The sequence below is a fragment of the Falco rusticolus genome, chromosome 11 (assembly GCF_015220075.1).
Source record: "Falco rusticolus isolate bFalRus1 chromosome 11, bFalRus1.pri, whole genome shotgun sequence".
NCBI classification, from domain to species: Eukaryota; Metazoa; Chordata; class Aves; order Falconiformes; family Falconidae; genus Falco; species Falco rusticolus.
Window position 1 is genome coordinate 24,001,236 of NC_051197.1, and position 19,924 is coordinate 24,021,159.

The 19,924-nt window shown below is 43.6% G+C and overlaps 1 protein-coding gene across 2 annotated transcripts in view; it reads right to left on the reverse strand.

Annotated features, from left to right (window-relative positions):
* The window catches only part of VAV3 (vav guanine nucleotide exchange factor 3), a 171,553-nt gene extending 161,491 nt beyond the window's left edge, over positions 1 to 10,062 (reverse strand). For both annotated transcript variants that reach the window (XM_037403846.1, XM_037403845.1), the window contains exon 1: positions 9,794 to 10,062. In XM_037403846.1, the coding sequence (XP_037259743.1) occupies positions 9,794 to 9,997 (204 nt within the window). In that variant the 5' untranslated portion in view covers positions 9,998 to 10,062. The remainder of the gene's footprint in view (positions 1 to 9,793) is intronic.
* Between the last annotated feature and the right edge of the window lie 9,862 nt (positions 10,063 to 19,924).

Sequence of the window (19,924 nt, forward strand, 5' to 3'; positions counted from 1 at the left end):
CATAGAAGATGCATCACCATATTCAGTGCTGCCAGCCACAAGTGCAAACTGAATGAACACAGACCCTGAATAACTTTCTCATGACTACCTGTAGTGATTCACACCAAGCCACAGCAGTGGGCAAATTCATGCTGCCCTTTGTGATGGATAAAAAGAAGATCAGGACACAACAGGGACAAGCAGAACTCAAAAGGCTTGGGTGAAACCCATTCAGGACTCACAAGAAACCTCAGGACATTTACACACCTGGTAAAGACCACTTAAGGTTTTAACATATTCTCCACTTTTAAAAATGTTCTAGGAATTCCCTAGAATCAAACAGCCCTAAGAGGACACACTCACATCCCAAACAAGCCCTCTGCACCAGACAAGGTCCAAAAACCATTACTTCATATCAAGCATCCCAAAACCTAAGCAAGATCCGCAAAAAAAAAAAAAAAAAAAAAAAAAAAAAAAAAAAAAAAAAAAAAAAAGAAGGTGGGAAATCAAAGCTCAGCAGGAATTTTCAATATTTAAAAATAAGCAATTGCCAGCTCAGAGTAGTATGAGATACAACCTGAAACCCTACATCGCTCTGTGCACACACTGAAAGGGTAAACCACTAAAAGAAAGTGAAACTTAAATGTTTCCTTACACAACCTGGTGCAATTTAGCAAAACTAGTACTGCTCTGAAATGCAAAACTTGAACTGCCAAGTAGTGTGAACAGGTTTTCAAAATAGCTGCCTAAATACAAGTGTGGTTTTTTTAAAGCTTGGCAGAAATCCCTTTTTAACCAACCGGACATCAACTGACCATGAGCCCAAAGGCAGCAACCAGCAAGGGCACTTCAGGGAGTCTCAGCCTTTCTATTTTGAGAGTAAAAGAAGGTACAGGCAACAGCAACTGTTCAAACATTCTCTCTGGTGTTTCCTACTTTTTACTTATTCTCCAGGAAAAAGAAATTTAAAGCTTGAGCTAAATACGACTGATAAGTGTTTACCCTGACTTACAGTTCACATGGTAGTACTATATACGATCACCATACTTCCATCCAGAGATACCTAAAATCTGACAGGTACCTAAGTGCAGTGAAGGTGTGCTCCTCCATCTACCATTTCTGCACTGGAGTCAGGCATATTTAATTATAGATCCTGAGGAAGTCAGAGGGAAAAACAACACGGCCCTCATGGCCTTGTATCAACTGATGTAAGGCATCACTGCTACATGGGGTAGTAGTTGGTGGGAATTTGAAGTCAGTCACTGGAACACGTAAGTATAATTTAAATCTTGGCTACCAACAAAGCATAACGAACTACACAGGCCACAATAATGCTGTCATTATTACTCTATTAATTTAGTTTGGGCATACAAACTAATGCCCAAATGCTAAAATTTCTTTTTAGCATCAAACGTCCTACACAACAATGAAGTGAGGCTGCTTTGACAGACAAAATTTTCAAGGCTGAGCTTTAATCATTCTGCTTTAGTTGACTATAAGACTCCTTTCTGTGTAGAAATTATGTGACTGCAGGAATAAGCAGAGGTACAAAGTATCCTAAGCATAGATTATACATTACATACCCTTATAGAACTCAGAAACAAACAGGTAAACTTGATGGTATCAAGGATTAAAGGGCACATCTAAGGATTTTGGAAATATGAATATGAATCATCTTGCCCCGCTAAACTACACCAGTTTAAAAAATGCCTTAAGAAATGTTTTTTGTGTTTTGCATTTTTTTCAGAAAACATTATAACAATGTCAAATACACATTTTGTTTCTTTTGCAAAGAAATCATCATATTTTATGTATCATTCAAAATAACTTTCAAGTGATTTTTAGAGGGATAAAACTAGTGAAAATAGGTAATGACAGATTAACTGAATCTCTACTAACCAATTATAAAATAAAATTCTGATTGAAAGCAAAGGCAATTTACAGGCCTAAAATATTTCGGATTGTAGTACAATACAAGACAGCTGAACTTAAAATATAATACATCTTCCTCTGTTCGCAGAGACACCCATGTAATGCAGGGCATGAGCCAGGACTTCCCTGCCTGCGACAGGCAGCGATGCACTTGGGTCTGGAGGCGATCTCCCGGGGCACACGGCAGGCATGCAGAGGGGAGCACGCTCCAGCAGGTTTCCTTTGCAGCCACAGGCACTTGCTCCATTCCCATCCAGGTCAGCTACTGGTCAAGGAGCCAACATCACTTCACCAGAAGTCTCTTTCCCTGCCCGTCTCTATTTTACCACTTTCAAAGTGTGTTCTCAAAGTCCTTCCTGCCCATGCCTCTCACCAGCCTGCTAGCTGCTGCTCCCAGTTAACCCTCCTCCCCAACAGCCACACGAGCCAAGCTCAGGCTCAGCTACGCCAGGACCTGCCAAGTCCCCACCGATATGGCCATGACATACACACCACCACGCTCCTCCAGGGTCCTCCCCATCACCCCTTAACCACCAGCAGCTGCCTTGCCTCGTACATTGCAGCCCTTGCCTTACCCTCTGTACTTCCTTCTTTACACCTAAGATTCAATCTTTACACAGACAATTTAATGAACTCTTTTGACCTTCAAAGGAGAGGGGGGAAAAGAATGTGTGCAAAAATTCTAAGATCCTCTGTCTCACTAGTGCGCAAATTGCACCAGCGTATTGCACTAACCCATCCAGATGTGCAGTGCTGCAGCCTGGTAAATAGCCTCCTGGACCTCACGGTCCCAAGACAGTACGTTGTAACTAAGAGCAACACGCCACCATTAAACAATAATGCCACTGTCATTACAGAATAACAGCATATCCAAGACCGGTTTTCTGTACTTACCTCGGGATAAATCTTAAACTGATTTTTCCTGCCCTCTCTCTAAACCCCTAAGTGTCTTGCTTTCTGACCTCCCCCCTTCAATCCAGCTTCCCAACTTCTTCTGACCATTCACTCTACCTCATATTTGTTTGTTTCCTCCTACTTCCCATATATTCTTCTTATATATCCTTCTCTCTCCCCTTGAGCCCTCTTGATTTATTAGTTTCTTTCCATAAGCAGTCCTTCAACTTGCCAGTATCACAGGTCTCCCACCTTTGTCAGACAAGTCTCAGAAAATAACTCTGCTTCTCCCACATGATACAGCAGCATGCCATACACAGACATTAATTTAAATTATCCACTGCTGGCATACACTATAGCCTCTGTGAGAAACCAGTATAAATATTTATCTTGATAACGCATTAGACAGCTTCCAGCATACTAAGAGCTTGTGCAGGAGGGGACATTTGAGACAATTCTTGGCAAGGTACATATGCTGCATTTAATAACTGTATGATAAATATAGCATGCAAAATAAGCTTTACAGTACGGTGCAACTGCAGTTTTCCTTTCCCCCCAACCAAAGAGTCAATGTGAATCAATTAAAAAAAAAATATCAATACATCAGTTTTCAAATACTATTTTCTCCACCTTCTTAAGGCAGGAAGAATTACCTAGAAAAACTGGGTCACTATTTTATCAGTTGCTTTTCTTAGCACAAAACATAGAGGTCATATTAAGGGTTTGTTTTGAACAAATGTCTGTTCAAAATATTTTACCAAGTCCAACATGTGTAAGATATGCACATGTGCACATAACATATATATAGATAAATGTATCTTTTATGGATAATATATATATCTTATAGCCAACACAGTTTTCATTTAGATGAATAACAGAAATGAAGTTAAATGTGGTAAAGACATTTAGTGGACTAAGTACCAGCAAGTAAGCAAAGAGATTGAAAAAAACTGAAAAGTTCAAAAATTATTTTACAAATAATTATATGGAATATATACACTCAGGTTTTAAAAATTCAAAAAGATGGGGTTTTTTTGAACACATCTCTTCTTTCTACACACTGATAAAAACTGAACCAGTTCCCAAACTCTTGTTCAAGCCCAAAAAGTTTTGCAGTTTCAGAAAAAAATGTATTAATCTAAAAGTATCTTTCTGGTACTTTCTTAACTTAATAACCTAGCACCTAACATAACAAGCAAACACAGAGTAAGAGTTATTTTGCACACCAGTTCTCTCAAAGATCTCTCTGTCCAAGGAAAACAGGTTACTGATATCCCATGACTCCTGGAAGGGCCACAAACACCAATCTGAATCTCTTTCATTTTCTCATTTAGCTCACCTGGTCCCTCCTAAGATCCAAGGCCTAAATGACATCACTATGCACAGAGCTCAGCACATCCACTCACATCCCACTCCTCTTTTAGATAAGATGCCGAGTCAAGAGGCAATTCCCATTTCCTCCTTTGCAGAGCCACATGGCATATGAAGTTTGATACCCTGACGTTTGGCACATGAGAGCTAAGCTGAAATTTGGAAAGGGGGGAGGGGGAGCGGGGTGCAAGTGCCATGACTGTGGGGAGGCACACATGAGGGAAAGCACAGGGAAACGTACCCACCTGCGGGAAGCTTGCTAGGTAGGATGGTGGGATGCACGCTCACCGAGTTAGGAGCAGAAGATCATGGTTCCCTTTGATGGGGAAGCTCCAAGCCAAGGGCAGGATAAGAGGAAACGGAGAGGTATGCCTTTCAGCACACCCACATCCTGAGGCTACCTGATACCACTGTAACCAAGAAAAATAAACTCGCACTCAAAAGCTCAGTTGCCACTCAAAAATATAATGTGGATGACAAAGATAATGAACTTCCTTTAGACTACATGGCTACTCCAAAAAAAGTAACTCCCTAAAATTAGAAAACATTTGAACTTTTAATACAAAGTGAGGGATATTTTGTTTATTTTTATTAGAATAATAGGAAACAGTTATTTTTAATATTTAATCTATGTCAGCATCCCCTTTAGTAAACTCCCATGCCAGCACTGAATTAAGTGCAGTCTTCCTGTTTAGCAATCTCTCACAAGTTAACCAAATGCCTTGCAAAAACCATTTCAAAACCAGTTTGCAAAGTACTAAAGATAAGCATTAAACAGATGACATCTTCTGCAAATCCATTGTAATCCATTGGTTTAGGCTTTATACTTCTGGTGATAAATTACTTAAATTCTTGTATGTTTATGATTAAATATTAGGATCAGTAATCTCTGTTATGGATCACTTTATTTGTATTATTTTCACCAGCCTAAACTAGCCAAGAGGAGGCATCTGACAGAAGTGAATTGCTACAGTGAACAGCTCCCATGAAAGATGCAGATGCTGAGCTACCACTCTCCATCCTCCATCTCACTGTCACCAAGCACGGATGTTACACTTCAGGCGCAGGGGAAACCCTACAAATCACTAGCATACCAGTTACATCTCTGCAATTCCTTTAGTACATTCCCTCTTCAGCTCCATTCCCACTAGCTGCAAGGTTTAGTGCTTCTTCACATGGTGCCTGCAAATAAGACTACTTTCAAAACACCAACACTCGAGCCTGAAACAGGCAGTCTCCCCTATAGTTAAAGGCCAAATGACATTATTTCATCCAATTTCCAAATTTCCTTTTCTGGTGGCACATGCGCTGGTTGAAAATAACAACCAACGATACCAGCTTACAGGAGGTCAAACAGCAAAGCGGTTTTGGGCCTTGACAAGAGAGCAATTAGTAGAGGCAACACTCTCCTGTTCTGTTCAGTCACCGGGGGGGGGGGGGGGGGGCGGGGGGCGGGGGGAGCCTGGACATAAATGTCCCTGAATCCAAGCGTTTCCAACCTCATACAAAGCCCATGTGCAATTTTTCACAGGGCACCCAGCACTGAGACGTGCCAGCTTCTCAGACAGGAGCCAGGCAGCATTCAGCTGGCAGCCTGGAGGTCTAAGCTTCATCGGGGCAAAGCAACAACACTCCTCATCCTTTACATACGCAAGGTTTATACTTTCACATCTGAGGCTTACTTTCTGGAAAGCATAACTGACTGAATCGGCTTCTGTTCTTCAAAGGACAACTTCCACTAACCAAATATAAATTTTTCATAAACACACAGTAATGCAGATGAAAACAGCCAGCATTCAAATAGCTCCTAAACCCAATGTTTTGTAATCTAAAACCACAAAGACACTTCTTTTACACAGGCATTGTTATCTCCAAAAAGGTAGGGGAGCTGAATCCACAGATTTCAAATATATAAAACAGCCCACACACAAGAACAGCTGTGACACAAGGTGCGTGGCCGGCGGTGGGACAAAGGCACGCAGTTCCCGTGCTAGCCATAAAAAACAACATACCCACTGCCATTTGGCCAAGCACGTGTCTGTGTTGCAATGCTGAGCACCACCAGTCTCAGTTTCTATTCCTGCCCCCAAGGGCCAGCAGCAGCCGGGTGCTTACAAAGCAAAGCAACAGTGCTTCTGTTTGACTGAACAAGGCTCCGCCAAAAAGCAGCATCTGAAGCAGCAGCATCTGAAGCAGCAGCATCTGAAGCAGCAGCATCTGAAGCAGCAGCATCTGAAGCAGCAGCATCTGAAGCAGCAGCATCTGAAGCAGCAGCATCTGAAGCAGCAGCATCTGAAGCAGCAGCATCTGAAGCAGCAGCATCAGTCACAATCCCTCTACATTTCTGATGTAGTTTATAAGGGGTTACCAAAGTCTACTGAGCAAAGCTGATGAGCATCACTGACATCTGATGTGCCACATTCATTCTGAAAAAAATAAATATGTAACGAAATGGAAAAGACACTACTCTTTTGTGTCAGAGGCCTGACATCTACTCCCAGGTCTGCCTGAAGCACCATCTCTCACTTTCCTGTTCTTTGGCACTGCCACACTTATAACTAACCCCCAAGACACGAAAACTTGGTTCATAAAGGCCTGACAAATGTCAACGGCAGTACAAGACAAAGCTAAAATCACACAGTCTGCCTTCCACAAGGCCCATTCATGAAACCTTCAGCCACCCTTTTCATTCTGGTTTTATTGCTCAAAAACCTGTGCAGTAAGAATCCCCTGAGCCATTCTAAGATTTTGCAGCAGAACACAACATCAGATCAGGGAGTACAGGAGCTGCAGCTCTATTCTAGAAGATGACAGATAAGGGCCACATGAGGTTCAAATGGTTCAGCTAACCAGCGCAGACACAGCAGCATACTGAGGCAGACTAAGCAGTTGGTGGCCAAGATGACTTCCATCCTAAGGCCCACTCTGCTCTGGCACCCCATGCCTCTGATGTCTGCAGGTCACTAGCCCGCAAGGAACAGGAGAGTTAACTAGTGTTTCTACGAGACCCCGAGATCCTATCATGCAGCAAACTTATTAGTTTACTGACAAGTATTATTCTGACAAAACTCACAATTTAGAGTTCATCTCCAAGTAGATTTCACCAAATAATAATCTTCAGGCTTCTGAGACTTCAGCATTATTGCTAAGTGCTTTCTGCAGCCTTAGCAACAAACTACAAGCAACTTGCAGAATTTCAACCTGCTGCATTTTTAATAACAATATCTGAAATTTTCACTGAGTGATCCTCTCCAGCAGAAAGTATCTCCCCCAAGAGGCTTTTCATTAAACCCCACAGAAACTCATTAGGATGGCCAACTCGATCTCACAGAAAACAAAGGTAACATTCCCAGTAAACTTAATGCTGTGGAGAGTTATTCATTATAGGTTTTGATCCAGCAACAGTTTCCTCTATTTCAAGGGTGAAATCAGTGTAGGGCAGAAATGCACCAGTGGACAGAACAGTCTGCAGCAGGTTCCTCAGGCATAGAGGAGGAGGCAATTGTCATAGCTGTGAAACAATTCCAGTAGCTACACCAGACATTTATTAAGCTCGAGTTCAAAATACGCATTATAAGTAATCCAAGATCTACAGTTATAATCATTGTTCAAACGCACTGTGAGAAATAAATATTAATCTATTCCCAAACCTGCTCTACGAAAGATGACAGCAGAGTGTTTTGATACTTTTCAGTAGACAGAAGGAGACCACCACGGTTTTAATTCATCAAAAATAAAATTAAGTAATACTGGTCCAGACAAGCAACAATAATCTCCAACTGAAGTTGATTCAATGAGTTAGCTATTCAGAAAATACTGTGTGATATCATGAGGACAGCTTTCTAGTTCATTAAAAAAAAAAATAAGAATCTGTTTTCATACTTTATATCCATTCTAAGCAGGGCAAGAAACCATTTCCAACAGTTCATATGCAAAGTATTTTTAGTACTGCAAGCTCAACTGAAAAAAAAAGGTCAGTTTGGAAGCAATCAGTCTAACTATAATGAAAATATAAACCAGGGCTCCGGCACAGTTTAGCAAGTCCTGAAACTCACTGCGTCCGAATGGTGCAGAGAGAGAACTTATCCAGATGTCCTCCATTCGGAGGAGCCCACCCTCTGCATCTCTCCATCGCTCAGATACAGGACTGCCTCCGCATGTGCAATGCAAGCAGGCACTGGAGCTCTCGGGTCCCAGGGGACAGCCTGTAGACCATCCACGGCTAGTACAAGGGTCTGCGAGTTTTTGGTCTGATAGCTGAAATACACCTGACACTTTTTTTCCCTTTTTTGCACGGCGGGTTTACAGAAAACGTCCCCGTGGTAGTAAAACATAGCTTTATATATATATATATAAAAAAGAAATTGTAAAGAAAGGAAATAACCGGCTTTGCAGGTAAATATGGACAAAGAACGTTCTTCCCAAAAGCCTAATTGTCTACTGCCGCTTTTCGCCGGTGTCCTGAGAGTGAACGGCGATTTTTATTCCTGCGAAGCCAAAGCAGGATCCCGGGGCTGAGGCGTTACAATGTTTCAGTTTCTCAACGCTGCAAAACACACGAAAGGCTCACAAGTTCAGCGTCCCCCCCGCCATCTGCCCGGGGAAGCCGTAGGTGTGCGCGGCGCAGCCACAGGCAGCCATGCACGTATGTGTGTGTGTGACTATACAGCCCCTTCTCACTTGACTTATTCATCTCATCTCAGTATCTGACACCAGCTGTGCAGGGCACAGGGACAAAACATCCGTCCCAACTAAAAAAAAAACGCATTTAAAAGGAGATTGGTTTGGAATTAAGCTTCATTATCAGTTAACCACAACAGCAATTTAAAAAGGTAAATACAAAAGGGTCCAAACAAAAGGAGCTAGCGCAGCACAGGCAACCAGCTCTCAGGAGCGCGGTTTTCCATCGCTGGTCACTCTTGAGCGCTCGGCCCCGCGGGTCGCGCAGGGATGCGGAGGCCAGCTGGCCAGTGCTGCCGGGGCCCCGCTCGCCCTGCAGCCCCCTGGGCCGCCCCTTTGCCGGTCGGGGCAGGCTCCGCTCCGCTCCCGCCGCGCTCCCCAGCTCCCGATGCCCTCGCCCTCCCGGTCTCCCTCCCCCTCGCGTACCCAGGTGTAACCAGAGAAACTAGAAGCCAGATTCAGTCTCCATCCCAAACTCCTCGTACCAGATTGTAACGCACAGAGAAACGCCGCGCTGCTGGCCCTGGAGCTGCGGCCGCTGCCGGGACCTTCTCCTCAGCGCGGCCGCCCCGACGTGAGGGGCCCGAGCGGCTCCCGGCGGGGGCTCGGCCAAGCTCCCCCCAGCCGCCCCCCGCTGCGGGCTCCGAGCCCTCACGGGGGTTTGGGAGCCGAGAGCCCGGAGCTCCGGTCGCGCCCCCTCCCACCGCCCGGGACGCGCCGAGCCCGGGCGGCCGCAGGGCGAAGGGAAGGAGCCCGGCGGGGCTCAGACCGGCGGCAGCCCCAGCTCAGCCCACGGCCCAGCGGGAGCGGGCCCGCCCGCGCGGCGGCAGCGGGGACCTGCGGCGGGGACCGCGCCGGGCGCGGGGGCTCCGCGCCGCCCGCACCCCGCAGACAAAGCGCGCGGAGACCCCGCGCCGGGCGGGCAGAGGGGCCGCACCTGGGACATCTGCGGGCGCAGGTTGATCTCCTTGAGGTTGATGGAGTGGCTGCGCAGGTTGTTGAGGAGCTGGCAGAGCAGGACGCCGTCGCGCAGCGTCTGCGCCAGGTCGAAGACCTGGGCCGTGTCCCAGGTCACCCGGTGGTTGGGCGGCAGCACCTTGCAGCTGATCAGCCACTGCCCGCACTGCTTCCAGGGCTCCATCCCCGCCACCGCGCCGCGATGCTGCGGCCGCGGCGGCCCCAGCTGCGCCCTCCCGCCGCCGCCGCGGCCGGCCCGGCCCGCCCCGCCCCGTGTCCGCGCCCGCCCCGCCCCGGGAGGCGGCACCGGCGGGTCCCGGCCGCCCCCGCCTCGCTCAGCGCCTGCGGAGGCGGCCGCGCCGGGCCCGTCCCGCCCGCGGAGCGGCTCTGCCCGGTGGCTCCCGCAGCGCGGCCGGGGCGGGGCCGGGCCGGGCCCTTTATTTTCGCTCTTCGATCCGTTCGCTGGGGGCGAGTGCTCGGTGGTCCCGGCCGCGGGCTCCGCGCAGGTGCCCCAGCTCCTGCTGGAAGTGACAGAGAACGCCCCACGGCACAGGTCGCTGTCCCCTCCGCTCTCCCCTGAAGCATTCTGCATTAAGTCTTGAATTTTGTCTGCGCTTTAAATAACGTTGAAGAAAAAAAAAATAATAACGTGATAGCTTCCAATATGCATTCAGGCAACTTCAAATAAAAAATATGCAAGTCATTTGACATTTCTAAAGGTGACAAACTCCAAAAATAAACCCTACAAACACCCAAGTTCACAATGCCCTCCACACCTCAAAAGCTAGCATTTCCTTTGGATTGCTGATACAGTGCTGAAAACTTCCTTTCTCAGGAATAAATTTTTAAAAAGTCACTTAAAGTGATATAAAAACTGGTTTTCTCCTCATTAAAATACTTTTTTTAAAAAAAAACAGAGAACACTGGAAGTACTATTAATGTGTAAAGGGGGGTGATCCACAGTCCAGGGTGAGAAAGCTGCCTAACAGCAAAACACTTAACATAATTATTCAAGATAGTCTACAACTGTTCCCGGTTTTCACATCTCCTCTGTTAAAAGCCTGACATTTACTGCTTTCTGAGCTCAGAATAATCCCACAAATGCTTTTTATAATTTCTGAAAGAATTAATACAGGAGTTCTGGGAATTTATTGCAGAAACTGGGGCCTAGCAAGTGATTTGCATGTTTCAGTAAGCTTAAAATGGTGCTTCCCTTTTTCATTTTTTTTTAAACAGGTGATATGTCTGCCATCCCAGGTATTTTCCTGAGCAGACAGCGGTATTAACTTCAAATCATGAGTGCAGGGCTGCAGAACATGCCACAAAACAGCTCACTGCTTTGCATCGCATTCACCCAAGGAGGAAAACGTGGCCCTCAAAGTAAGTAGGATCCAGCTCCATCACATGTACCACCTGTGCCACCACCCAGCAGGGGATGGGATGGGATGGGATGGGACAGATGTGACTTACTACCTCATTAGAAGGCATGAATGTTGCTCAAGGTCATCTGGGAACAGCGTTTGGATCTACTAAAGGCGCACGAAGCTGCAAGCACTCAGTTCGCTGTTCAGCCCTCTGCTTGTGTTAGCTGGGCTCACTGGGCTCACCGACTGAAGAGGCTGCCAGCCCTGACCGAGCACAGGGGCAGCTCGCAAAGCTGTTCTGCACAGGCCCAGCCTGACAGAAGAAATGCATTCTAAAAGAATACAAACTCCAATTAGCAGTGAGTGGTTTTGCGTTAATGAAAAGAGGGATCCCTATTTCCAAGGATTGGTGGCAGGGCAGCTGAGCTTCAAAACAACTTACACAGGAGAGCACGGCTTCAGGTTGAGCTGCCCCAGCAGCCCTTCCTGCCCTGCTCCCAGCAGGTCCCTGCTGCTCCAGGCCTACCTGCACAGCTCCCACGTCTCAGTAGAGCTGGGAATTCTCAATTTAACCACCTCAGCCCAAACACTTAGTCAGCACTATCAGATACCTCTCAAGTACCCAAGTTGTCCTACTCAAGACAACACTTCAATTGTTTTATGCCTGAGCAGCTGGAGGAGAGGGAAGTTTACAATGGGAACATGCTATCAAAGTATTCGACTGCCCACAACCAGGCAGATTTAGAGAGAATTCTTAAATTAAATCAAACGGGACTGAAATTAACAGCCTGCACTGTGATCATTTGGATATCATCATCCATCAAAATGAATGTCAGAGCAGTTTGATCAAGAACACAATAAAAGACTGTCTCATAAAAATATATTTTTATCTGTGACAAGTTAAACACGAAGTAATGAGTAACAATTCAGTCACTCCCACAAGCTATCCACTCTCAGACTGACAACCATAACACTGACGCTAAGGCAGGAAAAAAAGTAACAGAAAAAATCTGCACTACAGTATCCACATCCCTGCTCCAGCTGCCTCCAGCCAGGATCTGTGCTACAGCACCTGAAAGCAATATAAACTGTTGGGACGCCTTTGCGACGATACAGAAGAATGAGCATCGTTCTCATCCATAAACAGAAGAAGAAAAAAAAAAAAAGAAAAGGCACTTCAGTAGTTGGTCAAATGGATCTAATCTTTTTACATGGTTTAATGGGAGCAATCCAGAGCTCCTTAATCCAAACTTCACATTCAAATATGTATGCTTTAAGCATTGTGGCTGGAATTCCAAATATCTGGAAAACCTACATTACAGTTTTAAATTGTTTATAAATCATAGGCTGTTACACTGCAATATAAGAGCTAAATTTCATTCAAAATACGTGGGTTTGTTTCTCTCCTGTATCTGTTGTAATCAATCATCTGAGTGACATTTCTCCAAATGGAGAAGAATCCATATATTCACATAAATTCTAGAAAACTAGGTCTCTACAAGTAGTTACATGATTGAAAGAAGGGAAGGGGCAAATAGATTCATAAACAAAATTGACAGTCAGCACAGCCTTGCTAGAGCAGGAGGCTGGCAGCTACTGAGGTTCAGGAATATGCACATTTGCTTTCCTCCTCTCCTGCAGCACTCTTCACAGCCTTCTTCAGCTTCCTACACTGTCCACAGCCATTTATTGGAACAGGTTCAGTTTTTCCCTTCACCCTGAATTTGTTTGTGTTCAAGAGCTACTTTTACATGGACTAATTTTTTTGTGCTAATAGATGCAAAAATCAGAAAACCCTATAGCTCAAATATCAAGTACTTAAAAAGAACCAGCTGATGAAGTCTTACTGGAAGTTTGAGCTCTTTCCATTCTGTTCTTCTCATACTCCAAAAATTGCTTTAGATCTGTCTCATTGGAGGATCCTCTGGGTTGAAAAGGAAGCGGTTTAAGAGTCACCTCAGTCCATCTCCTCCAGTTTCACTCAGACAGACTGACATCTATGGACCTGGAAGCTAGATCTATCTCAGTTTAGATTGCTCAAAAGGTTCAGTGTACACCACATCCTTTTTTTCTTAACACATCATTAATCCGTTCACCAAAGCACTTTTATCTTCACATTTTTTATAAAGAAACCAGTAGCATTTTGGACATGCATTCGCACCTTCAAACTACTGCAAAGCATCAACATAAATAAAAATAAATAAATTTCTATTAAAAGAGCAGCAAGTCTGAAGGAGAGTTGTTCACAAAAAGTTACCCAAAAATAGCTTCTGCATGGTTTTTCTCTCCTTTCAGGAGACAACTGTCTCCTTACTGGAGACATAATCATAAATTTGTTTTCGTTAGTCTCACCCTGTGCTGCATCCTATGAAGGTGGCGACTTTCCAACTCTTCTCTTGTTGCTTTACTTCAAAAAAAAAACCCCACCTAAATTTGTTTTATAAGGGCACATTTGCAAGCTTTCTGAAATAATTATTCCCTACTGTCACCACACTTGCTGTGTTTAAATTACTTACATTGCTCAGGTTAGGGAAAATAAATAAATAAATGGTTTTTAAAACTAATAAACCCACAAATGTACACACATTCCCTCTTTTTCAGTTACTCCTGCAGTTATAATAGCACCCATGAGCTCTAGGCACAGACCTCCTTTGTGCAAGGTGCAAAACAATAACAAAATGGTATAACTCTTCCCAAAAAGCATCACTTCTCACTGCCTCTTCTTACTTATTCCCTTATTCACCAATGGGTTCATCCGTCCTGGTGCTTAAAGTTTTCCTGCGTTCTGATGATTGCACTTGAGTGCATTTTTGAATGCTACAGGGACAAAGCGATGCAAGCCCAGGTGAAGAACTGTCCTCATTTGCGGGCACTAAAAGCCTGCGTCTCGGCTAAGCCAGACCTGAGATCATGCTCAGCGTGTCTCAATTAGACCCACTTAATTATACCAGTAAGAAAATTCAGTTACACGTGGTCTGCAAGTGAGCAGGAACACCCAGTCTTGCATCTCAGCCATTTGTATCTTCCTTCTGTTTGGAAATGCGTTGGGCTACCATGGCTCGTGGCCAGAAGCCTCCCTCAGGCTGCTCTGGGTTTTTTGGCTGGATGGAAATAATAGGGACATGACTGGGGTCCAGCATTTCTGAAGTAGCCTGCTTATCTTGCAGTAAACGAGGGTAAGATCACTGACCAGAATTCTTCAGTAAGTTCTGTCTGCCACTGAATATGAGTATCAACATGGATCAAGATCTCCCAGATGTATCTGGCTGTATCCTATAGCTACAGGCTCCAGTTCCAGATTTACTCTGTGAACTCTGTGGCAGAAAGTGCAAAAGTAGTGCTACTTCTAATCGATCGTGTACTAGTTACTTGTTAGTGTTATTGTGAAAAGTCCTATACTACAAATCAGATAGACTTTTAAAAAACAGACGATCTAAAATAACAATCCTATCTGAATTTTAGCAAAGCATGGTATTTTACTTCACAAAACTATTTCAAGCCTGCACAGAAGAAATCATAGACAAGTCACCTGAAATCTAAATGAAGCACGGAAAACAAAAGAAAAATTATAAAAATATGTAAGCTGGGAGATGTATGGAACTGAGTGGAACAAGGACTTCGTATTTAATTTACTTTTTAATAGAGGCCTGAAAGATGCAGAGAGACAACATGATATATAAGCGTATACATAATTATAAAATGGGAAGAATTCTGAATGCTCACACACCAAAAGAACACAAAGACACTGTTTTTAGTATAAAACTGCCCGAATGCATAAAACGCATTTGAATGTTTGACAAGCAACACTGAAAGGGAAGGTTGATCTAGACCAGTCAATGTCAAAATTAAGACATTAAAGCAGTCAAATAGACTGCCTAGCTCTAACAACTACCTACCTAATCATCACCTTCAGACTTGAAGGCATTGGCTTATCTCCCCTGCCAGAAATCTCCTTTTCATTGAAGTCAACAGAAACTTGTCCCATTTTACCAAGTCCAGAATCCTATGTGGAACTCCTAAAATAGAATATTTGCTTTGCAGAAGCCCAGGTTTCAGCTTTCTAAACCCCATTCATACAAGGGGATGCAGGACTCCGCCAGCCTCCCACCTCCTGCCAGCAGGCAGCCATGCCATTTAAGATAGCATTTAAGGTCAGAAAAAAGAAAAGCAAGTTGTCATGTACTTCTTTATGTATTTTAATGAAAATATCAAAAAGGCTGGTTTCTAAAGAAACCAAGCGACCTAAAACACTGAGTTAAATCAAACCCTTCCTCATGCTTTAGAAGGTCCTGTTCATTTTCCCTTTGACTTTTTTGACACCTTTAGGCAAAATACCTGTTTCATACCCCTTTCCCCCCAATTCATCTCCATTTCTTATCTTCCATAGGTTGTTCTTAACAGTCTGATGACAATTTTTAACACAAAACCAGACCAGATGACAGGGTTACAAGATAGCAAAAACTCCCCTCTTCAGTCAAGACAGAAGGAAAGAAGATGTTGACAAAAAAAAAAAATTGTGGTCCCAGCTGACAAGAAAGTGATATTTATGAAAGTCAAGGCATTCAAGTGCATATAACCAAGACACAAAAAGCTAGAAATTGGCACAAGTAAGCCCTAAAATGAGGAAAATATGTTTTTACATTTTCATAGTCGGTTCAGGACCCAGAACCAAGAATCCAAGAAGTTTTTCCTGCATTGTTGGAAGAAAGGATCAATCGCTGACAGTACGACACTTGCAGAAAACATTATGCACTGGATGGGGTCTGACCATATGGAAATCCAGGGGGAAAAAAACTTCACATTAAAATAATAAAAAAAAATATCTCTGCTCTACCCGAAGTTTGGAAAAACTGAGAAGTGCCACGCATGAAATATTCTTTCACTGTTTGAATAGATGTCTGGAGTAATGTTTAATAACTCTACTACTGATAGAATATTTATTTCAAAATTAATAGTATTAGGCAAATGAATTTTTCAAAACCTAAAGACAAAATTTACTATCAGTCTCTAGTCTTACAGTATGTTAACTGTTACAATAAACAGGGCAGTCACATATCTTGAAACACCGTTCCAGTTTTCCACTTACAATGTTACAACTGTCCTTACATACTAATCTAAGTTTGGTAAATAAAACTTTCCTTTTAGACTTACAAGTCAAAACTATTAATGATTTTTAACAACAAAACATTCGAATTTGTTTTTAGAGAGCTCAGCATGCAGAATATTTCTAAACACTTCAGCAGGCAGTGCACCTTCATCTCTAATGTTATGCATACTCATCTCACCTTAAGAATAAAAAATATAAATATTTCAGAACATTCTGCTACCTACTTTTTTTTTAACTTTTCATAAGTGAGAGAATGTCCTGGGGTACTGCTTGTGTAGTGAGACTGGGCCAGTGCTAGATCGCGGATCAGCAGAGGCTGAAGAGTTAGGTGGCTCTTTATTCAGCCCATTGGGATTGAATTTGCAATGGCAGGGACAACGATGCTTAGATTAGGGCCTGAAAGTAACAGGAGACATAAACCCTCATCTCCAGTTCAGAAAAATAAGCCATCACAAACACAGGACACTAATTATCAGAATTAGTCCTCCTAATGTTGTGCACGTCCATTTCTGCAGGCTGTTTTAGACACAGTGTGAGATCCCACTCCCCCGGGTGCCAAGAACTTTTGTTTCATTCTGAAGCAAACCAGATTTCACCCCAAACCTTTAATTTTAGTGCCTGGGATCCCCACTTCAGCTGAAGTCAGTGGTATCTATGGCTGCCAGACTGGGTTATAAAGCTGTGTATCCACATTAAATACGCTGTTAAAATAGTGACTAGTAGTGTCTTAAGTCATATATACCACAGGTCATTGACAGGCAAGACAATGACAGAGAAAATATCTTCTCTCTCGAGACATCAAGTCCCACCCACTATGCTGATATCAAAACTTCCCTGATCCTGGTTGAAAAATACTACTCTGGAGATTAAATTATCAGAGTGAAAGGATGATTTAGAGACAAAAAGATTTACATTCAGATCTACCATATAGATTAATTTCAGAAACAAAATATGCTGCTCTCACTGCATTAGAAATAGTGGTAGGCATCTGCTGGCTTAAGGCATTTGAGGTTTACCCGTCCCATGAAGGTAGGAAGTGCCACAGGTGAGCAGTACCACCACCTCCAGCAGTACCAGCTTGGCTGGCTGTCCCCCTGCCTGCAGCAGTGGAAAGCTGGCTTCCTAATATCTGAATAAAGACAAATAGCCACACAAAGAAGTTACTCCGTGGTTGATTTAAAGGTATGTTACACCTTAAAAGACAAAAGAGCCAGTAAAATAACTTTTATGGAGAAGACAGAAGTTGCTTTAGAAGCAAGGTGTACTTACAGCTTAGGTTTATGTTCAGCTGAGGTCACAGTGGTCTGTATGGCAAACTCCAGTTGTAAAACTATTTCACCCTCCCACCTTTTTTCTTACAACACCACACTAGGACTGAAGTTCCATTACTGGCTGCATAAAGTCCAACAGCTACCTCTGGCTTATCTATAAACTTGTATTGTGCTCTGTGGGCCATCCTCGTACCTACAGGAGAGTGAGAGTTGCCAGTCAGTAGCTCACTGAAGAAACCAAAACTGGCTTTGGCACACAACAGTAAAGAAGCAATGCTCTCCGATAGCATGCAGGTGATATTGAAGACACAGGGATAACATAAACATAACTTGTCCTAAAGAGCTTTACCGAGATAATATGAACTTAAGATCACTGTAAGCCAAAGATATGACTGCCCAAAGACAGAAGCATAACAGATCTGTCTACTAAAGAGCAGATTTAGCAGACGAAACTGAGAGAAAACACACTGTCCAAGTATTGCTTAACCTTCCTCCCATGTTTCTTCTTCCACGTTTCCTACAATCAGACCTTATATCACCACAATTTGTACACAAGGTTCAACCAAAGAAAACAAACCTGGACTTAAAACACCTGTGTACCAGACAAAACAGCCCAAAAATGCAAATACCATAGGCACAATTTTAATAGCAATAAATGATTATACAATATCAAAAGGTTTCATAGCCTAATTAAACTAATGCAAAGTATTTTTTTAAAGGAGTAAAAACGAGCCAGTAAGTAACACAAGACACAAGCATGACCAGAAGTATGACCAGCACAAACTCTTCCCCAAAGCCAGCCCATCAGCATGCACTGCAGCAGAATCCAAGGCTGCCATCGCAAACAAGGTATTTCCCCCTCGCTCCAAGGGAGAGTTGCTCCTACTAACTCCTTTCTCAAATAGCTGCAGTTATATTGCCTCCTACATTGGATTTACAAGCAGGACATACAAATTAACGCAGGCTGAATTACAGGCCTTGATTTGTTGGCTTTTACTTCCCTTTTTCCCAGGGAGGTACCAAAGGGCAGACAAAGCATTGGTAGGGGCCAGGCAATGGTCTGGCAGCAAAGAAGCTGTGCTGGGACCCAGGTCCTGGGGCAGGAGCCAGGTCTGAGCAGACAGAAGTGCCGAGCACCAGGCTGACTGCTGAGGAGCCCCCGCAGGCATGCAGCACGCACACCCAAGCAATGCAAGGCAGAGCATCAGCCAGCCCCAAAAGCCAGTCCTTAGTCTCCTGGGAAACTAATGGTGGCCAGGTGGCCCAGCCAGAGCTTAACTGCTCCAGAAGCCCTAACAGCTAGTTATGCCAAGCCAAACCTCCCCAAACAGGATTCATGGGGGCTTACAGAGGTCCCTGTTAGGTGTCTGAGTGAATACAAGTTAGGTTAAACTTGTCTGAAGGCTGTTCTTGGAGTGGTTTAGGCATAAATCATGAAAATACTGTAAACAAATGCAAGGAATATACAGAGAGAGGGAGACTTCACTGACCTCACACAAAATTATTAGTTGCATTAATCAAGGTGATTGGCAAGTCTTCTACAAATTTGGCTGCCATGCTAGTTTGTCAACACTGTATTCATATGGAAATAAAGGTGGTGGTTTTTTTTCTTTCAAATACTTTTTGTGTTATAAAGGTAACTAGACAAGGATTTGTACTGATCCAGAACTATTCGGAATGATGCGTACTGATAAAGAAAATGTATTTTTAATTCTGAAATTTAAAGTGCTGAAGCCACGAAATGGCAGAACCAGGCCTTGTCCCTTGTGTAGCCCTAATCCAAGGCTGGTTTAAAACTTAGTCAAGTTAATCAGCGGGAGAACAGAGAAACAATAGATGATCAATTTGTGTACACAGGTGCTCTCAGAAATGCAGGTGTTTCTAGAAAAAAATTAGTATATGTGAATAGGAATTGCTTGTTCAAAGACTAAGTGTGCTTGAAGGATTGTGTGAGTTAAAGCAGGCAGAAAGAAGATCATGATCCAAGGAGGACCTTGCAACTGAGACAGAAACTGGAACCAAACAGATTAATCAATTGGGACAGAGTCAGGTGATGGATTTGCAGAACTGACAAGACCAAAGGAAACTTCTAAAAACTTTGGACATTGACTAATGATTTGATAAGTGTATATAAGCTGTGCTGTATCCCTTTGTTCCCTGCCACTCACTGGGGTGGTGGCCCAACTCTGAGCTGTGATTAAAGGAGGCCTAGTGGTATCCACATCTGCATAAATTTTTCCTTTAACAGGTACTACTACACTGATAATCGATGCCTTTAACTTTACCAGCTGTGACAATTCCCTGCAGCAGAAGACAGCAGAAATAAGGGCAGCAATCGCTCATGGAGCTGTTGTTTGCAGGTGATGCAT